This window comes from Saccopteryx bilineata, chromosome 9 (assembly GCF_036850765.1).
Source record: "Saccopteryx bilineata isolate mSacBil1 chromosome 9, mSacBil1_pri_phased_curated, whole genome shotgun sequence".
In the NCBI taxonomy this organism is placed as follows: Eukaryota; Metazoa; Chordata; class Mammalia; order Chiroptera; family Emballonuridae; genus Saccopteryx; species Saccopteryx bilineata.
In genome coordinates, this window is record NC_089498.1 from 13201519 (window position 1) to 13228826 (window position 27308).

Here is a 27308-nt window from a genome sequence, read left to right on the forward strand (position 1 = left end):
ACCTAATTGAGCCTCTGTTTCTTCCTGCATTGTGTCTGCTGCAGTACGAAAACTCAACTCCACTCAGCTGTTATTTATTGAGCGACTACTGTGTACGCTCTCCAAGTATCATTTCTCCCCATTGCAACTTCCCCAATGGTCTCAGAAATACAATTTTTAAAAAACAAGTTAGATCATTTTGTAGCTGTCAAATTGGATGTGATAAAACTGAAATAAATGTCTGAAGATTCACACTCATATTTCGGGTAAAATGCAAACATTACATGCTGCTGACAACACTTCATTAAGCAAATGGCCATATGAGTCAATGAGACTGAAAAGCGCCCACATCTTCTGACTTAGTAGGGGGCTCGTATTATCTATAGCTCAGGGTAATTTGCTCTGGAGGCATAAATTATTTACACGACATCACCATGCTTCCTTTTATTTATGTTGAAAATAAAAATCTATCTTCCAAAATGGATTGTGAGGTACTTGCATGATGAGATTAGCCTTTCTGACTTTTTTCCTCCTTATATTTAATTCAGTACCTGGCACAGGGTGAAGGCAGCATGGGTACTAGCTGGATTAATATCTTTATTATACCGGCAATGGTGAACAAAGGAGCCCAGCGAACAGAGAGTCAAGGTGCAAAGAAGAAAAGGACTCACTCCACTTACACGGTCCACAGAGTTACGTCTTCCAGAAGCCCCTTATAGCGTAATCACTGCCTGTGAAAAGTGAAGTTCAAGTAGGTCTGACAGCGGCTTTGAAGGATCAGGCTGTGAGTTCCAATTCTGAGCCCAAGTCTGTCACTATAGCTGATGGCCAAGGAATAGGACAAGTCCAGGCATTTTTATTTATTTTTTTATTGAAAGTTGGAGAGGCAGGGAGGGCGAGTCAGACCTACACATGCGCTTGGACTGGGATCCACCCGGCAAGCCCACTAGGGGGTGATTCTCTGCCCATCTGGGGCCACTGTTCTGCTGCTCGGCAACCGAGCTATTTCAGGGCCTGAGGTGAGGCCATGGAGCCATCCTCAGCACCCAGGGCCAAACTGCTTGAACCATTTGAGCCCTGGCTGTATGAGGGGAGGAGAAAGAGAGAAAGAAAGAGAGAAAGAGAAAGAAGGAGAAGGGATGTAGAAGCAGATGTTTGCTTCTCCTGAGTGCCCTGCCCGGGAATCAAACCCAGGACTTCCACACGCCGGGGCTGACGCTCTCCCGCCGAGCCAACTGGCCAGGACCAAGAAACCTTCAGATTTTTTTTTTCCCTTTAGAATCCAGAGCTCTGCCACTCCCTCAGGGTCATCAAGGAGCCAGAATGAGATGGAGTGACAGACTTCCTTCTTCACTGAGCGAAAATGGGTAATTATGCCCCTAATTAGTGCATTTTAGAAGAGTTCTTTCCTGTTTCCAAATCTAAGTTCAATTTTAAGCCATGACCTATTTATGTATAAATATCCTTTTTTTCTCACTTTTAAATGCATGCAAAATTTACTCTTTGAATTAAAGAAACACAGAGAGGCTTTAATGTTTTTCTTTTCTTTTTTATAGAATGTACCGGGGTGACACTAGTTAATAAAATTATGTAGTTTTCAGTGTAGAATTCTGTAACACATATCTGTATACCACACTGTGTGTCCACTACCTCAGTGAAGTCTCCTTCCATCCCCACTGATCCCCCCTCTACTCTCTCCTACCCCCCCGCCCCCTTCCCTCTGGTCATCACCATGCTGTTACCAGTGTCTATAAATGTGTTTGTTTTCTGCTCAATCCCTTCACATTTTTTACACCGTTCCCCAACGCCCCTCCCCTCTGACAGCGGTCAGTCTGTTCAGTATCTATGAGTCTGTTTCCGTTTTGTTGTTTAACATTTTAATTTGATTAATAATTGACTTAATGCTATGACATGGAAATTTATCTCAATAATGCTGAAAACTCATGAATCAAAGAAATGATATATGCATACGTAGCTGTATATTAATTTTTTCTACTTAAAAATCTGCAAACCACCCTACCAGATACAGAAGAAAAATACACGCACAAGATATTGTTATTTATGATCATTTTTTTTTAAGTGTGCCATCCAAATAGTCCATGGATTATACAGAGTCTAACAAAATAGCTTTTTTGCTCTAAATATATTATTAAAATTAAAAATAAAAAGTTATCCTCATTTGTGAAAACTATTATTTTATGATTTATAGATTCTAAAATCCATACCACCAGACTCAGAATATTGGCTAGGTTCAATAATGATAATAATAAAACATTATATGTAATATATCAATATATTATGTTGGAATACATAATAATATCTTCATAAAGAACCATACTAGGTAGATGTCAGTGTCTGTTTTACCAATGAGGAATCTAATAGCAAATCTCATATCCATCCGTCGAACTGTTACCATGTGTTATGCATTTTTTGCTCAGTCTGATTTTGATCATAGCAGCACGAGGTAGGTTCTATACCCACTTCATAGATGTGCAAGTGGAAATTTAGAAAGTTTTATAAGCCAAGTATCATACAGCCAATTAAATAATAACTAAATTTATTCTTAAATGAGATGTTTAAGTCTGCCTGATGTATAGGCATTTTTTTTTTCCTCCCCAAGGATGAAAAATGCTGGCAGGCCATCTGTTAAACAGGCGATACTGCACAAAGGGTCTGCAATTTGTTTTAATCAGCATCAAAATGATTGTTGGGCTTGCCAGGTGCCTCACACTGCACAGGAATAACACGTTTAAATATTATTGATACAGGCAGTAAAGTACTTAACGATAACATTTCATAATCCACATCCCAAGAAAAGTGTTTCCCTGCAGCAATAACATGGTGAATAGAATTCAAAATTTAGTTCACAAACCTGTTTCAGGCTCAATGGAGAAATAAGGCTGCCCTTCCAAGATGCTATAAACCAACTTGGCGCTGTTTCCATAAACTGGGTCATCAGCATCAGTGGCTGTTACATTAGTGACAGACGTACCTAAAAAAAAAAAAATTAAATAAAAGAGAGAAAAAGAGAGAGAGAGATAATAATTAACACATGATTCTTTGCCAAGAGCTAAAATTTGCTAAGCATATCATACAGAAATCCATGTGTGGGAATAAGGAAGAAAAGGAATCTTTTTTAAGATATGGAGATAACTACTCCATCATAACTTCAACAGTCTCCAAATCTTTCAAAAGAAAGAGTACTGCTAGGCTGGAAGACTTGTAAAGATAACCCTTTTAGGTTCTGTATTGTTTCAGACTCCTTTGTAGTTTTCATTTTTAAAGCTACCTATCAGACTCATGAAGGCTGGGAGAAGATTGGAAAGGAAAACACAGCAAAGGAATGTGAAGCACAAGCTTCATAATACAATATAACATAAAGCATTGAAGTTTTGCAAAAGAAGAACTGCATATATCCCCCCAAAATGGCTGTGGTTAAAAGCTGTGCAGAAACATCAAAGGGATAGTTTATCCATCGTATTTAATTCCTTAGAATATAAAATTAGATTGGAATCACCAATTCATCAGCACATTTAGGTAATGAGACCAATGGATAACAGAAGTCAAATCTTTTTTTTTTTCTTTTTCAGGATAATTATCTGTATTTTTATTTTCTCATTCATTCCGTAGTTAGGCACATACAGCTTCCTAAGAGAAAGTATAGATACAAAGGCAAAATCTACAGGCAAGAAGCGTACAGTTGGTGTGGGAGAAAGAGGAGGAACAGACAGCTCTACAGAGAAACGCAGCTGAATGCAAGAGCTCCAGGTTTAGATCCTCTACTCCGTCCAGCAGAGAGGATGGGCAGGGACAGCTTTCTGAGAGACATGGCATTTGACTTCAACTATTCAAGGTAGGTAGAGTGTAACCAGGAGAAGAAAGGCAGGGAAATAATTCTAAACGATAAGTCACATCTAAGTGAAGGCAAAATATTCTGGAAGACTGTGGAGAATTCTGAGAATTGCTGGGACTGGGGAGAAATTGCAGGAGTCTGGCGGGATAACAAGCATCATGTTCGACAAGGGCAGGGTCAACATGTTCCTGGTTGAGTAAGCGTCAGACATATACTAATGATCAAACCTATGTTTGCTAATGGAAGGAGTGGTGAGTAAATAAATCGCCTGATGATTTCATGAGGAGTGGCAGGTTCGCATCGTAGATGAGTTGCCTGGAAGGTAGATTTTGTGATAGACATCTCTTGCAGAATTTATATTGGGGAGTCCTCTTCAATTAATATACTGGGGAAAGTGAAAGGGTAATATTGGGCCACAGGGGCACGTGGACTCTGATGGCTTCACTCCAAAGGCCTCAGTGGGCTCCACTGGAGAGTCTGGGGGGGGGGGGGGGTGCCACTGAGGAAATGGGACCAGGCTTTTAGCCTTCAGCACCACCAGGTATTGGACATGGAAACCCTCCCGGGAAGGGAGCCGTGGCTTCAGGCCAGGTAGCTCTCTCTGCGGGAGGGACAATCAGCCCTGAGCTGTCGATAGTGACACTCCCAGCAATGAGGGCGAGAGCGTTTGGAATCTGAATCTGAAGGGAGTCAGGGGCAGATCTCAGCAGCTACATTCTGTGCTGGCTGAACTAAGGTAGCGCTCCTCCGAGATCTCACCAGTCAGAATCTTCTGAAGCATCTCCCAGGATGAACGCTACACAGGGAAACAGAACAATAGTGTTTCTTGAGCATTTGAGAGGCCTGTAAAATTGGAATTTCTACTCAGAAAAATAAGTTAGAAGTTCTACAAAATATACAGTTAGGAAAAAAAAATTATGCACTGAATGTTGTTGCATCAGACACTGGGAACCATATACAAAAACAAACCAACATAAGACATACTTTCACAAGTAACTCATTCACTAGCTGGTGAAAAGACTGCAGAAGTGTATTTGTCATTGTTTGAACACCATGTGGGATGGAGAAGAAATGAAGAAAACATTTCCAGGTGAGGCGGAGGGTCTTGAGCCAAGAGCTCCAAAATAATTTTTTCAGAAGGGAGATGGCTGGAAACATCAGCCATCAAGCTAAGGTTGGAGATGCAAGCTGAGAATACGATCCAGGGGACATCTAAATGCCAAGATGGGGTGTTGGCTTGATCCCGTAGGAAACAGGACACCGCGTTCAGAGATCAGTCCTACATTACGGGCTTCGCTCTCTCCTCCTGCTCCCAGACTCGGCTGGAGGCAGAGACACAGACGAGCAGGGGACCAGACTAGTTTTGAAGGTGGCAGCAGCAGTCTAGATGAGAGGCGATGAAACGTGAACCCTGGGTAATGACAGTAAAGATGGACGTCGATACGAATTGTCTCGTTTCGGCCCTTGCACTAAGTGTATGTAAGCTGTTCAACTGGGTAAATGGAGTGAGGGGTGTACAGGAACTATTTCTGCAACTTTTCTTTGAGTCTAACATTTGTTCCCGAAATGTTAAAGAATGAATTCAAGAAGAGCTGGCAGAGGTCCGAGACTGATGAGAAGGGTGACGACCTCTGTCTTGCAGAAGACCATGCCCAATTCTTTTGTTTGGCTTTGTTTTTGTTGTCTTACATTTGTACTATGATTTATTTTTTTTTCTGAGGAGAGATATTTTTCCCCATTATGAAGCAACAAATTATCAGAAACATAAAGCCAAGTTGATGAGTGTGAGCACCTCATGCATTCATTGCCTGGGCACTGGAAACAGAGCATTGAACAGACAGTCAAAATGCCTGTCATCACCACAGTCACTGTCTAGCAGGTGACTCTTAAATGAAGAAATGTCTTCATGGAGAAAACCATACATCTGGGTAGTTTCTAAATAATGACAATTCCCGTGCAGAAGTGTGTGTGTGTGTGGGGGGGGTGTTTGAGCAGCGTAGTGGGGTTCATAGTCCTGCTGTCGGACAATCTGTTCTGAGACACGTACCTCTAATCAGGGGTCTGCAAACTTTTTACACAGGGGGCCAGTTCACTGTCCCTCAGACCATTGGAGGGCCGGACTATAAAAAAACTATGAACAAATCCCTATGCACACTGCACATATCTTATTTTAAAGTAAAAAAACAAAATGGGAACAAATATAATATTTAAAATAAAGAACAAGTAAATTTAAATCAACAAACTGACCAGTACTTCAATGGGAACTATGGGCCTGCTTTTGGCTAATGAGATAGTTTATGTCCGGTTCCATATTTGTCACTGCTAGCCATAACAAGTGATATGACGCGCTTCTGGAGCTGTGACGCGTGTGTCCTGTGTCACCAGAAGTAGTACTGTACGTGAGCGAGGCGGGGCTTTGTGTGTCCGCATCCTGTGCTCCTCTGACTGACCACCAATGAAAGAGGTGCCCCTTCCGGAAGTGTGGTAGGGCAGGATAAATGGCCTCAGGGGGCTGCATGTGGCCCGTGGGCCACAGTTTGGGGACCCCTGTTCTAACTCTTTGGGCAAATGATCTAACCTGTCTGAGCCTCTGATTTCAAATCTACACTATTCATTATAGTTATTATGAGGGTTAAACAAAATAATAAATGGAGGGATCTAGCACAGAACGTAGCCCATGCGAAGCGTGGAACTACCAACTCTGCGTACTTATCAGAATCTCGCTTGGAAAAATATAGATCCCTGCTGCGAGCCCCTTCCATCCACGGGGTGGCGAAATGGGGGTGGGGGGTGGGGGAGGATGTTAAAGAAACTTCTCAGGCAATTCTGATAGAAAGTCAGAGTTCAGAACGATACTGAGTACCGAACTTTTTTAAAAAATTAACTTCACTTTTCACCATGGAAGCAGTCGTTTCCATTGTGAGTACTTTGAAGAACTCTTCCTCCCCTGTGTTTGCGAAGTGAAGTATTTTGTAGACCGTCACTCTGTATGAAGAACCACGGAGACAATTTCTTGTTAAATGGAAGTTGGGGGAATCTCCTTAGGTGATAACTACCACAAGGCTGATCCTCACCATCCCTGATTCCGTTGATTATCATAACCTGATGCGGTGTTATGAGAGGCATCCCGTGGTCACATGACTGAACACGGAGAAGGGAGCGGGGAGACTAAGCTCCATCATTTGCAAAGCTCTGTGACTCAGCGTTTTCCTACGCAGAGACGGCCATTTTTACAACGCATCTCTCAAAGGTTTGTGTGAGGATCAAAGGAGATCCTATTAAGTATAAAAGAAGAGGCTGAGAAGATAACTTTGGATTCAAACTGTCTTAAACCAGATCATTTGGTTTATATCCGATTACCAGCTTTTACTAGTTCCGCGTCCTCCGCCAAGAAACAAAACATGTCTAAGCTTCCGTCACCTAATCTGTAAAAAAGGAAAGTGAGAGTGATTGTTACAACTTGGCTTGTTGAGATAATTAAATGTAATAATCTATGCCAAGAGTATAGAAGAGTTATTAGCACAATATCTCTGAGAGCTTACTGTCACTATTATTCTAGGTACATTATGTGTATGTACGTGTGAGACTCCACGTGGTGGCGATGAAATTTATAACTACGTGTCATTCTGCCTAATCACTTTCATAGGAGGATATTTCCTGACATTTGGGGGAGGGGGAGGGGCAAAAACAAAAAGACATTCCCAAATGTAACGAGATGTGCACGTCCTTTTACAAAAGAAAACAAATAAAATGTGATGTGATGTTGGAAGCACAGAGTCGGGTGCTGGGTGGACGGTCCCTGTTGGGTTCTCGAGGTTGTCAGAATGGATGTCATTCCAATCTCCCGGCCCATGCGAATCCCACACACTTGCCAAGATGAGCTACCGGGCTGCACAGAGCTAAGGCGAGCCTCCCCCACACCCTCACCCAGGATATCTCTGCCCGATGCCTCCTGCTCGGCAAACCCACATCTTTCAACATTAGACATCTGGAAATGAAAAGGCAGCGTGACTTTCCGTCAAGGATGCTATTTCTCCTAATAGTGATTCAAGACTGGTGATGCACCTGTACTCGGGAAGAGACGTGTGTGGAGGTTTTGTGGATGCATTTGTCAAGTGATTACGCGGAGGGGGGAAAATGGATGCTTTGAGGTTAATCTCGCAGCCGAAAAGATTTCTAGTCAAGCTGCGGTATAGGCTTCTCCATGGAAATGCATGCAGAATGCAGACCACAGAAGCAAATTGGAAAGTGTAAACCTTGCAGGATAATGTTTCTTCAAAGCGGCAAGTGTTGGTGGGTGATAGAGCACCCTGAGTAATACCCACACACTATAACGGGACTCTCTGTTTGTGTTTTCGTTTGGAACTGTTTTTGTCCCTTTGTCAAGGATACAAGAGACTCATTTAGCTGGTGACTATAAATTTGACACTGTGCCATTTCTCCAAGAAAGCCCCTATTATAATCCAACTTGATGCTGATCCTATTATAATAATATAGCTGTTGTATTTCCAGCTGTTGTCAACAAAAATGAGCCCTGTCACCACAATTCATCCTGCCAGTAACAAGTCAAGTATGAACACGTCAATTCCAAGGTGAATTCTGCTTGTAATAGACCCATTTTTCCACATTTAGTTTCTTGGTTAAGTGATCCTGGCCAGTGTGCTGCTTGGACTTTAAGGAACAGAGGGTTCCCAGTTCCGCCTGCTTCTTGAAACACCTTCAAGTTCCCTCCCATCAGCAGCGGAACCCACACATCCCCCCCACCCCACCCCCCACGCCCCGCCCCTTAACGAAAGCAAACACTACAAGCAAATTTGACCATCAGAAATTTTAGACGGCCAGGCTGGAGGTTCCAGTCTGCTGAAAACTAAGATAAAAGGTCTTCGAGAAAATAAGATGTTGGGGTTCGGCTGGTGCAGCTCTGCTAAGCTAAGTCTCTCCTTTCTTTTCTTTTCTTTTCTTTTTTTTAATGAGCAAGTCAGCACAGCAATTCTGCACATTATTCAGAAAGAAAAATGCTGGTGCTGACACCCTGAGCAGGAAAACAAAGGTTGGGTGCAGCGTGCAAACGCGCGTTCTGGAAAAGCGGAGACTCTGAGGATGAGAACACCACCAACCCCATCTGCCGAGAGTGCCCGGCGATTCGTTCGCAGAAAACAAGAGTTCCGACGGCAGGCGCGGAAGTTAAACAGCAGAGCCTCTGCCTGCAGCTGAGCTTCCCGGTCTCTGACTACGCCGTCTGCAAACTTTCTACTTGACCTCAGAACTACCCTGATGAAAGTTCAGTACGGTCAATCCACGAACAGAGGACCCGCATTACCGTCCGCAGACGTCTTCCTTAAACCAAAGGTCACCGGCCTCGCGGGGCACGGCAACAACGCAACGGCCTTCATTGTTTTAACAAGACTGAACCTCCACCCCACCCTTGCCTCCTCCTCCTCCTAACTAGTTTTCCCAAGCAGGAGGCGACAGGAGAGGTAACGGGACACAGGCATCGCCATGGAAACCCTTCTTGGCGGTTGTTGAATACCAGAGCATTGATTTCCAAGGACCTGTAGAACCTGCTGACATTTAAATTATTGCTTACTAGCAGCTGAAGCCTCTGGCGGCCCTGGATTTGTTTTTTTTATCATGTCATGACAAACCCATTATTTTTTAGTTTTATGGAACTGTGCTCTGCCACACGCCCTCACCTGACCAGCATGGGCTTGTAGAGGTGTGTTGGTCTGTCTGCTCTGATCCCTCCCCCAACACTCCCACCCCCGGGACAGCAGAGCACAGACCTAACAGTGAGGAATATAGGCGAGCAACCCAGGTGTGTTTCTTCACACCTCCCTACTGGGGAGGACGCCATCGTTCTCAACATCCACGCGTCCTGAAGGGCGTCACGCAGGTTCCCTCATTGGGAAAGAGGGGCCGGAATCATACCAGTATATATATATATATATATTTTTTCAGTTTTGCTATTTAATTATAAAAGACAAATGCCACATATCCATACCTCCAAGGGACACCATAGGGAGGGTCTTGAAAGAGGAGGAAGATTTGTTGTTGTTTTTTACAGAGACAGAGAGAGAGTCAGAGAGAGGGCTAGACAGGGACAGACAGACAGGGATGGAGAGAGATGAGAAGCATCAATCAGTTTTTCATTGTGACACCTTAGTTGTTCATTGATTGCTTTCTCATATGTGCCTTGACAGCGGGCCTTCAGCAGACCGAGTAACCCCTTGCTCGAGCCAGCGACCTTGGGTTCAAGCTGGTGAGCTTTGCTCAAATCAGATGAGCCCGCGCTCAAGCTGGCGACCTCGGGGGTCTCAAAGCTGGGTCCAAGAGGAGGAAGATGTAAACACAGATGGGTCCATATTAGGGCTTGTTTCTCTAACCCTGTGTGTGGAGGATTCTTCCCCAACCAAGCTCTGGGAAGTAACAGTGAAGCGCACCATGCTCCTGTGAGCAGGAAGACAGGGGTCCCCTGCCCTGTAGGACCCTCTGCTCTGGAATGCTGCTGGTTAACTAGGAACATCATGTCCATGTCGGGGTGATAATAGGAGATCCAAACCTTCCCTTTGGTCGGGGATCAATCGTGTGATGTATAAAGGCTGCCTGAGCAGCCAGCGCTGTCTCTGCACTTTGGAAACCTCTCTTAAGACACGTACTCCACAACGAAATCCTCAACCATCACGGCCCCTTCTCCGTTTGCAAGGGCCTACCCACCGCGCACTGGGTGTTCTCCTCACGCGCCAACACTCAGTGTGACGGGAAACGCGGCTGCCAACTTCTACACGCGCCAAATGGCATTTATTACAGGAAGAGGGACAGATTCTTAGCTGCAGTTCAAGCAAACAGACAGCGCAGAAATGCCTCCTGTCATTTCTCTGGCTCTATGATTTGGGACATCAGCTGGGGAAATAAAGCCCCATTTCCATATTCTGTTCTGGAACATGGAGAGGGATTAAACAGTTTTGTAACTTAATAGGACACCCATCCACACTTAACATGTTGTTTCTCAAATGAGCCTGAAAGTTGCCGGAACAATTAAACACTTCAGAAAATGTATTTGAGCACACAGATGTCTTCTATTCACCCGCGCACCATGGCGGCGAACATCTGTAATGAGCGTCAGGCAAGAGAAACGAACAATATTGTATGAAAACGCGTGACTGTAAAGGCTCAGCCACAGTTACTGGGCACAGGAGGGAGGTACCGTCTGCATCCCTCCCAAACGACACCAGGATGGTGGCCTAACCACTGTTCTCACAAACAGATAATGAGGACGCTTGGAGGCTGGTTGTGAAAAATAATAAGACGCCTGATGTACGTTCCACGTGCCTAAATAAAGCCTCTCAGAATAGGAATGACTCCTTCAGAGCATGAAAGGAGAAGGACTATGTTCTCTTTTCCAGCAATCAAGCCTTCACTAGTCCATTACTTACAAGAGTGAATGAATTCCTATAAATGCTTAAGAAGTTAACCAGCATCATTTATTCTTTAGATTGGCAGCTATTTCCATGCCGAACTTACAAAATTATATGACCAGAGGCACTGCAGGGGACTTCTACACTGTGTCGGCGTCGCGGGAGGTGCAGGCTTCATTCATTCTATTTCACGATGGGGTCTCATTCATTCAGTCTCGCAAAGGCTATGTGCATTGTATGTGCTGGGTGCTGAGCTCCAAGTTAGACGTGGAGAATACAAGGATGTCCTAACAACATTTGACGTTTATTTTAAAAGCGTTTTTACAAGGGTTCACTTTATTACAGGAAATTCTGAAAAGTCTTTGTTCAATTTCTTTCCAGAAGACACCAATGTGATGTAACGGGAAATGTAACACACTATAGTTATAATGTCGGGAGGGTTTTGTTCATGTTACCTTATGATAAGATGGAGATCATGTTCTACATTGATTACTTGCCATTTGCAGGCAGCAAGAAATTATTTTTGGCCCTGGCCAGTTGGCTCAGTGGTAGAGCATCGGCCTGGTGTGCAGGAATCCTGGGTTTGATTCCCGGTCAGGGCACACAGGAGAAGCACCCATCTGCTTCTCCATCCCTTCCCCTCTCCTTCCTCTCTGTCTCTCTCTTCCCCTCCCGCAGCCAAGGCTCCATTGGAGCAAAGTTGGCCCAGGCGCTGAGGATGGCTCTGTGGCCTCTGCCTCAGGTGCTAGAATGGCTCTGGTTGCAACAGAGCAATGCCCCAGATGGGCAGAGCATCGCCCCCTGGTGGGTGTGCCGGTGGATCCCGATTAGGCACATGCGGGAGTCTATCTGCCTGCCTCCCCGTTTCCAACTTCAGAAAAATACAAAAAAAAAAAGAAAAGAAAGAAAAGAAATTATTTTTATACATCCTAAAGACTCAGTTTCCTAATCTAAAAAATGGGGATGATGCCACCTACTTCCTGCTCTCATTCTGAGGCTCCGTGAAGCTACCACACAATCGGTAACCCCTGGGTGAGGGGACACAAAGTGGAGTCACAGCCCTGCTCTCCAGAACACGCCACTGTTCCGATGTTTGGTCAAGTATGAATTTGAAGCCAAGGTGCAAGAGAAAAAATATATACACCCACTGCAGAAGCTGTTTACCTTTTTATTCTTTTAGAATAAGCTTAATTCTCTAGTTAAAAGCCAGATTTTAAACCAGCTTTACGAAGGTATAATTGACCAAAATAAATTGTAATATATTTAAGTCGGTGTATAGTGTGCTGATTTGATCAAGTTAATTAACACGCCCATCACCTCGTATAGTTGATTTGTTTGTTTGTTTTCCCCTCAATAACACAGGTGAAAGACAAAATGAGTCACTCTCTTCACTGAATTACAAACTGGGCAAAGTCCTAGCCTCTGAGCCATTGAGCTATTGGGGAGGGCAGGTCCTGAACAGAACATGTTTAACTGGGCTGTCAATCAATACAGAGAGAGGGCTTCAAGGAGGTTGAAAAAAATAAGTATTCACTAACTGGCCCGAACCTGCCATCTGGTCCCTGCCGCCATCCGGGACGTGGCTAAAGCAGAGGTGAGTTGGGCTTATTTTCTGTTTGGGCCCTTTGTTACTTGAATATATAGTATTATTATTGAGCTCCTGCTCTGAGTCAAGCCTTCTTTGAGGCGCCTGAGAAACTTCCTAGCTAGAGAATTCTTGCTTTCTTGAAGGGCAGACTAGTGGGAAGGCAGAAAATTAAACCATCAATTAACAAATGATAAGACTGAGTGCTGGAGGTGAAGGAAGACAACACAGGAGATGCCATTAAACAGCTAAAGCATTGAGACAGGAGATCAGGATGAAGAGTCGATTACGGCACTGAAATTAGAGGTAAGAAAAGGGATGCTCTTGAGTCAAAGTTCAGAGGTGAGGTTGCAATTGAGGAAGAACCCCACCAAAAAAAAAAAAAAGAAAAGAAAAGGAAAGAAAAGAAAAGAAAAGAGGTTCATCACTTTGGAGCTCATCTAAGGAAAACGGAAAGTTCGAGAGAGGATTTTAAACAGCTCTTGCACACAATCACCGAGGAGTTTCTAATCTTCCCGATTCTTTCTCCCCCCCCCCCCCACAGCAAGCGCATACCTACGCTTCCCCAGCCCGTGGCCCTAACTTGTTCAGATCCCGACTGCGGTGTAGTTGTTCCTAAGCTAAATCGTTCCCGTTTCTGAACTCGGAGCACCCTTTGTCTCTGGTGGCACCGTTTACCTTTATATATAAATTGCAGCACATACAGAATGTTTTCTCCCTTTCAGAGGGAAGGTATTTTGAAAACAATACTCTTTCTTAATCTCTTGACTTTCCCATCTAATCCTCCTCTCTAGAATTAATCCGTTCTTCCTTAATGTTGTACAAGTGCCAAGAATGTCTGCTGTAAAATATTTATTCACTTAATCTGTCGAACAAGGCTTTGAGCCTCTGTTATGATGCTGCCCAGGCAAACAGGAAGGAATAAAGCCTGTATTCAGACTAGTCACAGAAATTCCCAAACTGGTCTCCCCCAGTATAAACACTATAACTGGCTCTGAATGTGGCATCTTTAAGTGCAGAGAACATGGTCCAATGCTTTCAAGTTTCTTTCTAGCATCTCAGAAAGTGCGTTGCATATAAATGTTTTGTTAAGTTATTGAATAAACAAATAGTTATTTTCTTTAGGAAGACACATTCAAAAATAAGGCAGGTTGGTCCCTTGATATTTTAAATTATGTGTTGATGCTATTGTTCTGTCTTATTTTCATAATTTAAATAATTGGACTAAAAATAAAACTGTAGGAATTGTTCCTCCTCTCAAGAGGGTAGTGAGGATCTTGCTTTCCTCACACAGGGTCCAGTTCTGCAGCTGCAAACAAAAGCTAGTATGATATCAAGTCCTTATATGAGCGCATGGCAATTTCCTATAGAAAAAATGATGAACTGAAGACTTTATGGGGGGGGGGGGTTAGAAGGTGGAATGTATCTTTAACAGGTGTGTAAACCCTCCCAGGGACTCGGAAGAAGGGCAAAGATGGTATGTTGGTATGTTCCATGGGTTACAGGCTGGAACCTGCACCAAGGATGGATGATGCGGTCATGCCCATGAAGGCCAACTGGTAAAAGCCCAAGTGGGACAGTTGGGCATCAAACACAGACTTGTCACAGAGCACAAGAGTAGCTAGAATGCCACCTGCCGTGCAGGGCAAGCACAGGTCTGCCAGAGAACTTCAGTAGAGGATCCCATTAGAGCATGTGTCAACCAGATCATTGATGGCGAAGGGCAGCAGCAATGGTCAGTGGTGGGGTGGGGAGTGAAGGAGGGCTAGAGCCTCCTTCCCCAGCCAGAGAGCTTGAAGGCTGGTGCTGCTGCTTCTCTGCGATGAGTGAACTCCTGTGGACTGGCTTATGCTCCGCACGAATAAGGACTTTTGGCTTATCTAGGTAGTATGTGCTTGGGGAAATTCTACTTAAACTAGAGAAAATGCTTCTACCTCCCTCACCCAACCCCTAATAAAGTCAATAAAAGGGGAAAAAAGAAATTACATAAGGAAGCTCCTTAATCCCTGCAGGGGGGAAAAAAATCACAAACAAGGGAGTATGAACTGCATTTCTGTGGCCCACTTCCATTCCCATGTTGAAATTCTAACTCAGAGCTCAGCACTCAGTACCTACTAGGCACACAGCCTGTGTGTGACTGAATGAGTGAGGGCCTATTGCCAAAGAGCAATGAAGCTTGCACCTGCTGCGTCTTCTCTCTCTCTGCTCTTCTCTACGTGAGGACACAGTGACAAGATGGCCACTGGCAAGCCAGAAGGCAGGTTCTCCCTGGATGCCACCAGATCTTGGCCTTGCCAGCCTCCAGAATTGTGAGAAATAAGTGGTTATTGTTTAAGCCACCCAGTGTGTGGTGACTTTTTTTATAACAGCCCAAACTGACTAAAACACAGAACGTGACTGGCATTCAGAATATAATTTGAGAAGCTAGCATTCAAATCCAATTCCATTTGACCCAAAGCCAACACTAGTTCTACTCTATTTTTACAAAGGTGGGCGGGTGTATATAGTATTTTGTATTCTGCTATTAGAATATTGTAAATCAAATTTGACTTCTTATAAAGCAGGAATTTTCCATCTAAAAAGAGACAGAGATTACCTGGTCGTAATTCCAAATTCTAGCTGGGGCAAGAACAGTGTTACCATTAATCACCTCCGCCTATATGCTATGTAACATGCAGGGTTCTTTATCGTCCTTTACTCATTGCTGCACTCCAAATATATCTAGTGGGCTGATAAAAACGAGGCTACTCATTTTTAGATAGAGAAAAAGCCTCAAAGAAGCGAAACAAATGCCTTAGGACCTAGAATTAGGACTTTTCTAGCTCAGTTTCATTTTTCTCTCCAACCTGGAGTGTTCAACTCTGACGTTCTGAAACCTTACGGTAAGTAGTCAAGGTTACCCATGTATCTGAAACCTAACCATACAACTAAGAACTTCACATAAATACAGTCCTTACAAAACTGCCAACAACATGAGGACTGTTATTAGAAAATTCGCCTTGGTCAAGAGACCTCACTTCCAAAAAAAGTTAATCATTTGATTTGAAATCAGGTTGATTCACATCAATATGGGCATTCCTGGATGCCAGATAAGAGCCTCTTACCCCCAGATCACCTTCAAAAATACATGAAAGGATAGGGACTTCTCCGGCGGTGCTTGAAGAAGTTCAGTGTGGTCGTATTAAACGACGGAGCATAGCATGAAAACAAAGACCCTGGAAGAATAAGGGAGACTTTGATTCCGTTTGACCGGAGAGAGTTGGAGAAAGGGATCCAAATCTCTACCTGCCTAACGCAAATCAGAGCAAAAAACAAAGACTACGTGGAAGACTAGGCACTGGGTTTACAAACTGCTGGAGGACTTACCAGCATCGAAAGGGGTTTGTTTGTTTGTTTGTTTTTCAGATTGGGAGGATAGAAAGAGGAAAACAGAGGGAGAGAGGGTAAGTTAGAAATGGACGACTGATTATGCTTTAGCCCTGAAGGCGTACTGCTAAGTCTGATGTGGACCATATCATTAAGCGGTTTATCCCAATATCAGCAGGGAAATGAATATTTCACCTCTAATTCGTTCATTCCCTGTTTGCATCTTTCTTTCTGTTTACCTTCCCTTCCTTAGTTTCTTCTGCTCATTCTATAGAGGTTTATCTATTGCTGTACGCCATCAAACTTGTGCTTGGGCCAGGGATACGAAAAATAAAAACTGTTCCTTCTTGGTTTGAGGGGTGTTCACAGCCTAGCAGGGCGAGAAGCATGGAAATTTCACCACACAGGTCACAGCTCAGATGGGTCCAAGGACTGGGGTGTGTACAGAGGACACTGGCTCCAGGTCTTGCTGGGGGAAAGTAAAAGGCAGCTTAAAGGTATGTACTTAACCTTCCCTGCTGACGTGGCATGCCAAGGGGCTCAAGTTCAAGGATACGGATTTCCGAATACTGACTTTGCCACAAGGAATAAAGAGTGTACATGTCTGTGTGCAGGGGTGGCGAAGTTTTCTTCATACTCCGTCTCCAAACGGAGATTCCACGAAAGGAAGACCGCCTCCAGAACTGGGTTTCATTTAGAAAACAACTCAAAATGCATCAATTAATTTGCACAACACACTTGATGATGTCAAGAGTTTTCTTAGATTCACTTAAATTTTAATCACGATGCCATGCGAGAAAGAGTGACTTCGCCGGGTGCTAACGGAAGATCAAAGTAAAAATTAGCAGGTTTGAAGGAGACACATAGCGAAGACTGGGAAGCATCCAATAAGCTACCAACTTTGTTTGAAAATAACTAAAATGATAAAGTAAAGCTCCTCCCTCAGTTCAGTTATATCTCTAATCTCCAAGTCGTCCTAGTTACCGCACTGAAGAACCTTAGGCGACACCGGAGAAAAGACCGTACATTTCCCAACAGCTGACCCTCCCAGCATCTGCGAGTTTTTTTCCCTTTTAACATTTATACTACTTTTGTGTTTACCCTTTGGGCTAATTTGTAGTTGACCCCAGTAATAGAGCCCTTTTAACCACCATTTTGTAACAGACAATCATTGATTTCGCAGTCTTGCAGAATGCCTTAAAAATCAATGAATCCAGAAGAAGGAACTGGTGGAACTTCATAATATCACATCTCGTTTTTATCACCAATTTCCTATTTACCAAGTTCCTGTCTCATTACTTATACCAGACAGGGCCTGCTGATGAGATACATAACCCGCTCAGTCCCTTTTGGCAATCCATTTATAACTAAAGCACAATTAATATCTTTACAGCTGCTCTCCGGGCAGAAAGAAAAATGTGGCAGCCGGGATTCTGTACATGTTGGAGTCTAGATGTGTGGAATGAGGAGCACCGGGGTATATCGAAGACACAGTGAAATCTGGGCTTTTCTTGTTCTTGAATTCCCCAGAGAGATGTTTCCCAAACAGGACTTTATACAGAAAGTGGAGCTACCTTGACTAGCTCTCCAGGTGACCTAAGAAAGTCATTAGGAATTGGGATGTCATTAAATACAAACCGTACACATGACACTCTTTCAAAGGAAAAGTAAAAAGGGAAATATCCTCTTATCTAGAGTTTCATATCATTCTAACTTCCCTGTTTTTAATGTTGTTAATTTCCTGATTTACTTTCAAATATCAGTCTTTCCTTTTAATTAGGTACTGATTATGACCCTCAAATATAGAGGGACCACTATGTTTCTGGCCCAAGCAATTGCTTGATATAACTATCTCATTTAGATGTCATCTAAACCCAAAAAATTAGATTTAGGTCACTTTTAGGTTCCCAAAAACTGTATCCAATAAATGTTTGGGTTTTTAAAATTATTTTTTTATTGAATATAGGGGTGACACTGGGTAACAAAACCATATAGGTTTAAAGTGTACAGCCCAATAAAACATTTTTTGCTTAATCCCTTCATCATCTCAGTAACATGATTTCTTTTCTTTTTTTTAAGATTTTACTTATTCATTTTAGAGAGGAGAGAGAGAGAGAGAGAGAGAGAGAGAGAGAGAAGGAGCAGAAGAACAGGAAGCATCAACTCCCATACGTGCCTTGACCAGGCAAGCCGGGGTTTCAAACCAGCGATCTCAGCATTCCAGGTCCACACCACATCTGTGTGCCACCACAGGTCAGGCTCAGGTGTTTTCCATGGGAATATTTCTAGCATAATTATATAGAAAACACTCTGATAATACAGCCAGAAGAACAAAGAGAGAGAGAGAAGATAGACAGATAGATAGATAGATAGACAGACAGACAGACAGGTAGGCAGGCAGACAGAGATATATTCAAAATATTTGACTTACTACTTCTCGGCCTTTTGGCTGAGATCAAATACAAAATATGTGACTTAGTCATTTCATGGAAGCTATCATAAAGAAAGAAACCAAAATATGAGCAAACATTTTATTTTGCTACCTTCTGATAGAATAAATATTTAAGCACATTTACAGTATTATGAATAATAGCTATAATAATGGTAAATGTTTTGATAGTAAAACAAAAAGCTGGAGATAAAATAGGATGCACAAAATTCAAAAAATAAGAGAAGCTACACTGACTGCAAAAACAACAGAACCAAAGTGGTGCGGGCACTAGCCTGGTTTCCCACAGCCAACAGATGGGGCCCTGCAATCGGAAGCCGGTTCTAAGTAACGCAGATGGATGATGTAAGAGCGCGCTTTGCTCCACGCCGGGCACCACGTGACACGTGCTATGCTCCTTGTCAGGCACCACGTGACACGCACTATGCTCCACACCAAGCACCACGTGACACGCACTAAGCTCCACACAGAGCACCACATGCCACATGCTATGCTCCTTGCCAGGCACCACGTGCCATGCACTATGTTCCACGCCCGGCACCACGTGACACGTGCTATGCTCCACTACGCGCTATGCTCCAAGTCGGGTACCACATGATGCGCGCTGTGCTACACGTTGTGCACCACATACTATGTGCTAGCTGCATGCTGTAGGCCATGTAATATGTGTTATGTTTTATTGATCCTGTGTGACTGAAAGACACAGAAATCAGCAGCTATTTGAGAATCAGAATGAGAGGGCATTCACTGGATATATTTTGAAACTGTCAAAGAAAGTACAAGATGTCAGAGAACGGAGAAGTGTGTCCAGTTGGAGAAGAACTCTGCTCTGGGTAAATGACCCCTCTGCCAGGACCAGGGCCCCTTGAGAAGCTGTGTGTAGAATGCTGGGCAGTCCGTAGGTCCTGCCTCATGGAAACCAAATCCAAATCATGGATGAGGGCAAGAAACCGACTTCATAACACACTGGCCCACGGCCAAGTTGTGTCTGTGGGTTAGGAAAAGAAAGGGGTGCTTCCACCCTTCAAAAAGTTATATGCTATTTCAAGTTTTTAATTACAAAAGTAATTCAAATTCACTGTGGGAAACACACCTCTTTTTAGTAGGCAACTCAAAGAGACACCTTAGAAGGCCTGCAAGTGAGAAGGTTGGGCGTTTAGGACCATGCAAGAAGGTGCTAAGAAGTTAATTAGCACCTGAATTCTAAAGAGTACAATCTGGGACAGATTCCGGGCCAACCACAGAAAAGTAGCCACGAGAGCCTGGAAAACTGGGAACTATAGCAACTTGACCTTCGCTTTTGTACGTATTTAGACCAGTGTGCTATAATTTGTAGTACGAAAGTATCAGGACACTTAATTCTCTCTGTATTTAGAGAGTATCTTATATGCATCTGCATTTTTATTAATAAAAATACATAATAAATACAGTTGCTTGTATTATATAAGTAATAAAAAGATTAGCTATTTATACAAGCACCAGAGTCTAGTAGACTTTTAACTTGCCTAAGCCTGAGGAAGGCTGTACCTCCCCCCCTTTATTTGTGGGCCTATGCCCCATGCTGGCTTTGTCTCTAAAAGGAATAGAAACCTCTGAATTGTGAGCCACAAAGGCCACTTAACGAACAGGCATACTGAGAGCTGGTTCAATATGAAATTCCCAGCCCGCCTACACAAAGGACTTCAGATAGAACGGTATATCCGTCAGTTTGTCTATTCACTGTAATCAGATCATTGTGTGATACATCGTAAGCCCTCACTACACTTACTATACTTGGAAAATACTGTTGACTACTGTCTCGAATCTGTATGAAAGGATCAGTTTAGAAAATTCTCTCACCAACCCCAGTGACGTGGTCCTATCATTGCTCCTATTTTCCTAACTTGGCATCTAGACACAGAGAGGTTAGAACAGGTGGCGAGCTTCAGTTCTTGCCAGGCAGGCCTGCCTGAAGCTAGAACCTGGGAATTCAAGAATAGGTGCATAGACATGGCACAGGCCCCTCATTGTAGAATGTGTGGGTAGACATGTTTAACAATGCTCTAGTAAGGTGATACCTCCCATAGGGAGAAGCAGACAATTACAGACTTGAAACAACTCTTACGTTTTGTCTTATTTTTTTTTCCAGAATATATCATGCAGTTTTTTTGCACTTCACTTCTTAATATATATCAGCATTATTTTTTTTTAAATATGAAAAGCTTTATAAATGTTCTGGTAACATGTTGGATAGCGGTATCACGCCTCTCTTATTTTGTTCTAAGATTCTCTTGGCACACGACCAGGGACTGCAAAAAGAGAAACAGAGCATTCTAGTCACTCACTAAAGCAAGGAGTTCTCAACGTGTGGTCCCCAAACCCGCGGCTTTAGCCCTCCAGAGAACTTGTCACACATGCAAATTCTCAGCTCCACTCCAGCCTTACGGAATCATAAACACTGAGGGCAAGACTGAGAAACTGTCTGTTAATCAGTCCTCCGTTAATTCATCATCTGTTTCCACTAACGGGCATTCTGATTCATACTCTCGTTAGGGAACCAGTACGTAAGTGAACGATAATTGTAATATACCAGATCAACATAGTTACCTGTGACCTAAAAAAAGGAGCCACTAATTTAATGTGTTATATAACGCTTTAGCTGCTTTTTATAACTTTACAACCTTTTGAGTAAGGTAAGGCAATTATGAAGTTTCTAATTTTATAGAAAAGTAGATGGGAAAATCCCCCTAGCCTCTTTATATTCGCGGGTTGAACAGAAAGTACTATTGCTAGGGATGCTGGGAATATGTCTAAGTATGCTTTCTAAACTTTCAATATGTGTTACATGTTCAGTTTAGTGTCAGGAAAGAAATAACTAATAAATATCCCTGTTTTCAACCAGTGCTTTCCAGTAATTATGGTATTTTACTGCTGAATGTGGTCAAGTGTTATAACCAGAATAGCTAGGCTTTATTTTTCCTTTTAACTTTTAGGATGCTAAATTAAGAAATACAGAGTCTAGCTTCTATGCTAATTATACTTTTCCCCCAAAGTCAGTATATTATAACATATCAAAGCACAGTCATTAAAATTACATTGTAACATTTTGTATAAGAATTTCAGTAAGCATAAACTTCCAGACAGAGGATTTCACAAACCCCTTTAACAGCTGACCATTGCTGTTTCCCCGGCTCTGCCCTTAGATCGGAAGACCTGGGTTTTTGACGTAGACTTCCTGCTTCCCTGTTCATGCTACAAAGCACCACATACTTTCAGGCTTCGGAACTAGTACCAAAACCCTGGACAATTTGTTTGCATGACGGTTTTCAAATAACCTTCAAAACTCGGTGTAGCCCTGGCCGGTTGGCTCAGCGGTAGAGCGTTGGCCTAATGTGCGGAGGACCCGGGTTCGATTCCCGGCCAGGGCACATAGGAGAAGTGCCCATTTGCATCTCCACCCCCCCCTTCCTCTCTGTCTCTCTCTTCCCCTCCCGCAGCCAAGGCCCCATTGGAGCAAAGATGGCCCGGGCGCTGGGGATGGCTCCTTGGCCTCTGCCCCAGGCGCTAGAGTGGCTCTGGTCGCGGCAGAGCGACGCCCCGGAGGGGCAGAGCATCGCCCCCTGGTGGGCAGAGCGTCGCCCCCTGGTGGGCGTGCCAGGTGGATCCCGGTCGGGCGCATGCGGGAGTCTGTTTGACTGTCTCTCCCCATTTCCAACTTCAGAAAAAAGAGAGAGAGAAAAAAAAAAACCTTGGTGTAAGCATGCTTTCCTCTGTGACCAGGGAAGGGGCGTCTGCTTGCGTGGGTTTAGCTCATTTCTCTCTAAATGCTTGCCCAGGGGACAGAGAAAGACGCAAGACCACAAGAACATTCTCACAGTAGAGATGTTCTCCTATCTCTTCATGAAATGAATACCTACTGTTCAACCACCCAGCGCAAGTTCACCCGAACTCCCCACTTGTGTCTGTCTGTCCCTTAGCTCTGACCCAAGCATTGTCCTAATTTGGCAAAAGCATGTTTTGCACAGGGATGAGAATATATGGGCCATGTAGACAATAAACCTGGAACAGACAGACTTGGAGCAAGTCTTCAAATCTCCGAGTCTAACTTACATATTTACTTTACCCACTTGACTGCAATACCACAAAGAACCAATGGGATCACAACTATATACAACACTTTCATGACAGAATAAAACTCATACACACATTAAGAAACCCACACAAATAAATCACTGTAATAACTATATTAACATACTAGGTTTTGGGTCCCTTACATCTAAATTTCTATATCACTTACCGGTATAATGTCCCTTTTTAGACACATTTTTACTACATTTCTAAAACCCATTGAAATCAAACACAATTCCTTTAAGCACCAGCATAAAGAAATAATTTCACCATCTCAGAACAGAACTACCCAGCACTGTATATTATGGTTGAAACTGACAAACACATAAAGAAAAAAGAGTCAATAGGGTAATGTGAGATATTAAAACAGAGGCTTCCTGGCATTTGCTGAAACTTAATCCTTTGGAACTTTGATTGCCTTGAACGAGAGCCCATAATGTAAATATTTTTTTGCCTGCATTTTTTTGCCAAGATAATACAGAATTAATGATTGCTCGTGTTTCCATGAAGACTTAAGAATTTGTACATATCGCCATGTGTGTGTGTGCATGTGTGTGTGTGTGTGTGTGTGTGTGTGTAGAGGAGATATATTAGACAGAAAAGAGAATTCCCTTCAGGACAGAATTTATATTTCGGAGTAGAGAGAGTGTGAGTCAAGCCAAATATTTTTGTTAGATTCTACACATTTTTCTCTTTGATTTGGAAAAAAAGTATCATTTTCTCTCCAACTTACAGTATGTATCATACAATTCACACACAAATACAAATACACTGCAACATATAAAAATACGGCAGAATGAATGGAGAGGGAATATGTGTAAATGTGTGTGTGTGTGTGTGAAAGAGAGAGAGAGAGAGAGAGAGAGAGAGAGAGAGAATGTGCACAAGAGAAAATATTAAAGACTTTTTCTTCCTTCAAAGAATAAGAGAAATACTTTGGAAACTATATTAAGCTGCAATTTATACACAGTACATTAAACACTAAGAAGAAAGGGGACTATAATGAAGCTCTTACAAGTTTTTATTTTTCACAGTTAAACAATTTGCATGCACCCTGGCCAGGTTGTTCAATGTATAGAGCATCCTCCCAGTGTGCTGAGGTCGTGGGTTCAATCCCTGGTCAGTGCACATGAGAAACAACCAAAGAGTACACAACTAAATGGAACAATGAGTTGATGCTTCTTTCCCTTCTGCGCTCTCTCTTTCTCTCTCTCTCAAATAAATGGAAAACAACCTGAAAGTATAAAACAAGAAAACAATTACACACAAACACGAACATGTATCAGTGCTTGCTGGGTGCAAATCACTGGTGCGAACACCATGCCACGGGGGAATGAGCCATGGTCCTGCTGCACAGAATGGACCACCCAGTCAGCTAGCGGGTGAATTGGAACTTCTTTCTGAATACTGATTTTATTTCTATTAGTGAAGGGTAAGAGACTGAGTAATGAATCCCATTTTCTGTCCTCAGGGAAAGTATCTTCAAAAACATGGCCCCAGTGTACCCTGAATAAGTTATACACAAATTGAAGAAGGATTTTGGACTTCTTCCTCTGATTTTAGGAATTTCAACATAACTACCCAGACTTTCATCTGGGGACAAGAAGAAATGAGTGATGCCCTGTTGACCTTAAAAGCAGTGGTGATTTTGATAACAACAGCAGTATGCACATACTAAATACACAATGGTGTGCTCCATCTGCATGTATGGAATCATGCGTTAGTTAGATTAAAGGGGCTGTGGTAAACCCAGAGCGAGTCCAATCCCAGTGTCACTGCATGTTTTGCTGTAAGACTGAGCCCACAGCTCTACTGTGTTTTCTTAATACAAAAAAAAAAAAAAGTAAGTAAAATAAAAACCAGAAAACAAAAACCTGCCTGACAGAGTTGTTGTGGACATCTGACCAGACGAATCTGCCCTGTGTTATGTTGGTTCCTGGTAGTAGTAATTATAATGATGGAGATAACGATGACATTGATGGTGTAGATTTACTAAGCACATACTGTGCATAAGACACTAACCCAGGTATTTGTGTGATAGAATTTCTTACGTATCAGTTATTGAATGTCACCCAAGTGTTACTCATGCATGTTCATTAGTTGCTAAAATAACAATAAGAGGATACCATTTAAAAAATATCATATGCAGTGACGTCACGGAAATGGCGCCGTGAGAAGCGCGTCCGACAGCTCTCCCCTAAATCACAACAAATTTATCAACTAGAAACAGAAAAATTTATCCTTGGAGCATTCCGGAGTTCCACACAAACTGAAAGCAAAAGGACTGTTATCACTTGAATCTGAGAGACGAGGGTGTGGAGGAAGCTACCGCAGCAGCGATGCTCATTCAAGCCGCGAGGGAGTGCGCCTGCGGTGAGTCAGCCCATATACTTGGGAACCGCGAGCCGCCAAGAGCGGCCGCCACCAGCCGCTGCGCGCGCGCCCGGTCCGGTTGAACACCGCTGACGTTCCCAGCGGCCCGCACACTGCGAGTGGGGGTCGCCGGCCACCGGTGCCCGGAGCGCCCCATTCGCGCGCGTGCCTTGGGCATTCCACGCGCCCAGGGCGCCCTGCTGGCCCGCACACCCAGGGGGCTCCATTATCCTGCGCCTGGTGCAGTCCAGCCGCCAGCGGCGGGGCGAGTGGGAGAGGCTTGGGAGATTCTCTCTGTGGGCGGGGCACCTCACCCAGCCATTCAAGCTAACAATCAAGCGTTGGGGGAGGGGTGCGCGCAAGCAGCCTAAAATACCTTCGGAAGCACAGCTGCGACCCAATCACTGAAATTAGCTTAACCCATAAAATCTGCGCACCCTCGGTTCTAATTGATAAGATCTCTCTCAGTTCAGCGATCCAAGACAAGAGGCGTGATATTTTTTAGTGCCTCTCGCTAAAGGGGCGGGGGCAACTTCTGATTGATAGAGCCTCCATATTCAGGGATAAACGCTAACAAGAAGGACTTGGCAGATAATAAGGTCTATACTACACTAGTCGTAAGCAGAGACTAGTGCCTCTTCTTCCCTGCAAAAACAGGCTACAAAGTGTGGAAAGCCTGGGTTGAGAGGTCCAACTAAATGATAGGCGCTGAACATTCACCTTGACAACAATTGACTCCCACCCCCGCCTGATTACACTGGAGGCCCTGACTCTCAGAGCCTTTCCCAAAGCCTTGCACTGAGTGGGGATAGAGTGGGGATTTCCCAGCTCTTTGAGCCTCTTACTCCCCAGGCAGAAGCAGTTGCATCCTTATAGCTGGATCACCAGGCTGCTAATTCAGAAAGGGGGGACTAGGAGAGAGAATCCAGGAAAGCAAACTCTCTCATCGTTGGACCCTGCAAACGCCAACAAGCCTTTACTTCCAGCAAGACTAAAGCCAATTATATGACATTGCCATAGAATCCCATCAATTGCAAATCCCTACCTAAGAGTGACACAGGGGCAGAGCCTGGGGTACAGAGTCACCGACTAGGAAGAGGGAGAGAAAAGAAAAAGGAAGAAGTTAACCTCTCAAAATCAAGAAAAACCCACAGACTTTACAACTTGATCCACTAATTTTTTGTTGTTGTTGTTGTTGTTGTTGTTGTTTGTTTCTTCTATCTTTTTGCCTTTATTTCCTCCACCTCGGTCCTTCTATTCTCTGCCCATCTTATGCTTCCCCTTTCTTGAACTACACTACCCATGAGTGTTGCATTTTATTTTTCTTCTTCATCCTCACCCTCCTTTAAGGTTATACTCCAAAACACTTAACTCTCACTCTCTCCTCTTTTGTTTTTTTTTTTGTCTTGCTTTATTTTGTTTTTTTCTCCTTCTATTTTATTTCTTCCTTCGTTTTTCTCTTTTTCTTATTTTTTCCTTTCTATTCGTTTTTTCTTTTCTCATTTTACTTTCCTCCCATATAATCCTCAATCACGAACAAATTAGTTAATTTGGGACTCAAGGCTTTTTTTTGGCTTTATTTCTCTTTTTTGCTTTTGTTTTTTTTTTTTTTCTCTTGTTTGTTTATTTTTGTGGCATTTTGGGTCCTCCCAACCCAAGGTCTCCATTGTATTTAGTCTTCGCTCCACTTAATACAACAGATTTTTACTTATTATTTTTATTTTTTCTTCTTTATTATTCTTTTTTGGTCCTTTTTTCTGATTCCCTCTTATCCCTCTCATTATATCTCTTAGTTGACCATCACTTACAAGCAAATCATCTTATGCTTGTCTAAGATTTTCTTCCTTTTTTTTTTTTTTGCATTTAGTAGGTCCCTACTCCCTTTTTTTTTCCCCTTGAACTCTTCACCCCAAATCAGGCCCTCCATTATAGGCACGATATTTCCCTGAGGAGGGGAGAGGAGGGAAAGAGAAGAGAGAAAAAAAGGGGGAAATAATAAATTATTACTGTTTTTTTTTGTGGGGTGTTTTACCCTTTTTTTTTTTCTTTCTTTTTACTCTTTATTAATTCTAATTAGTGCTATCAATAAGACCACCCTCAGATGCCGATAAGAAAGAGGAAATCGAATATTATGGATACAAAAGAAAGAGAGGTAACACAAATAGATGTGGAAAAATCTAT

The 27308-nt window shown here is 43.1% G+C and overlaps 1 protein-coding gene and 1 non-coding gene across 2 annotated transcripts in view; one reads left to right on the forward strand and one right to left on the reverse strand.

Moving 5' to 3' along the window:
* The window catches only part of CDH8 (cadherin 8), a 371407-nt gene that overhangs the window by 193251 nt on the left and 150848 nt on the right, over window positions 1–27308 (reverse strand). The window contains exon 4 of the mRNA XM_066243293.1: window positions 2852–2971. Within this exon, the coding sequence (XP_066099390.1) occupies window positions 2852–2971 (120 nt within the window). The remainder of the gene's footprint in view (window positions 1–2851; window positions 2972–27308) is intronic.
* Window positions 21979–22054, forward strand: TRNAI-AAU (transfer RNA isoleucine (anticodon AAU)). Its single transcript has one exon. It is a non-coding gene; the product is annotated as a tRNA-Ile (tRNA).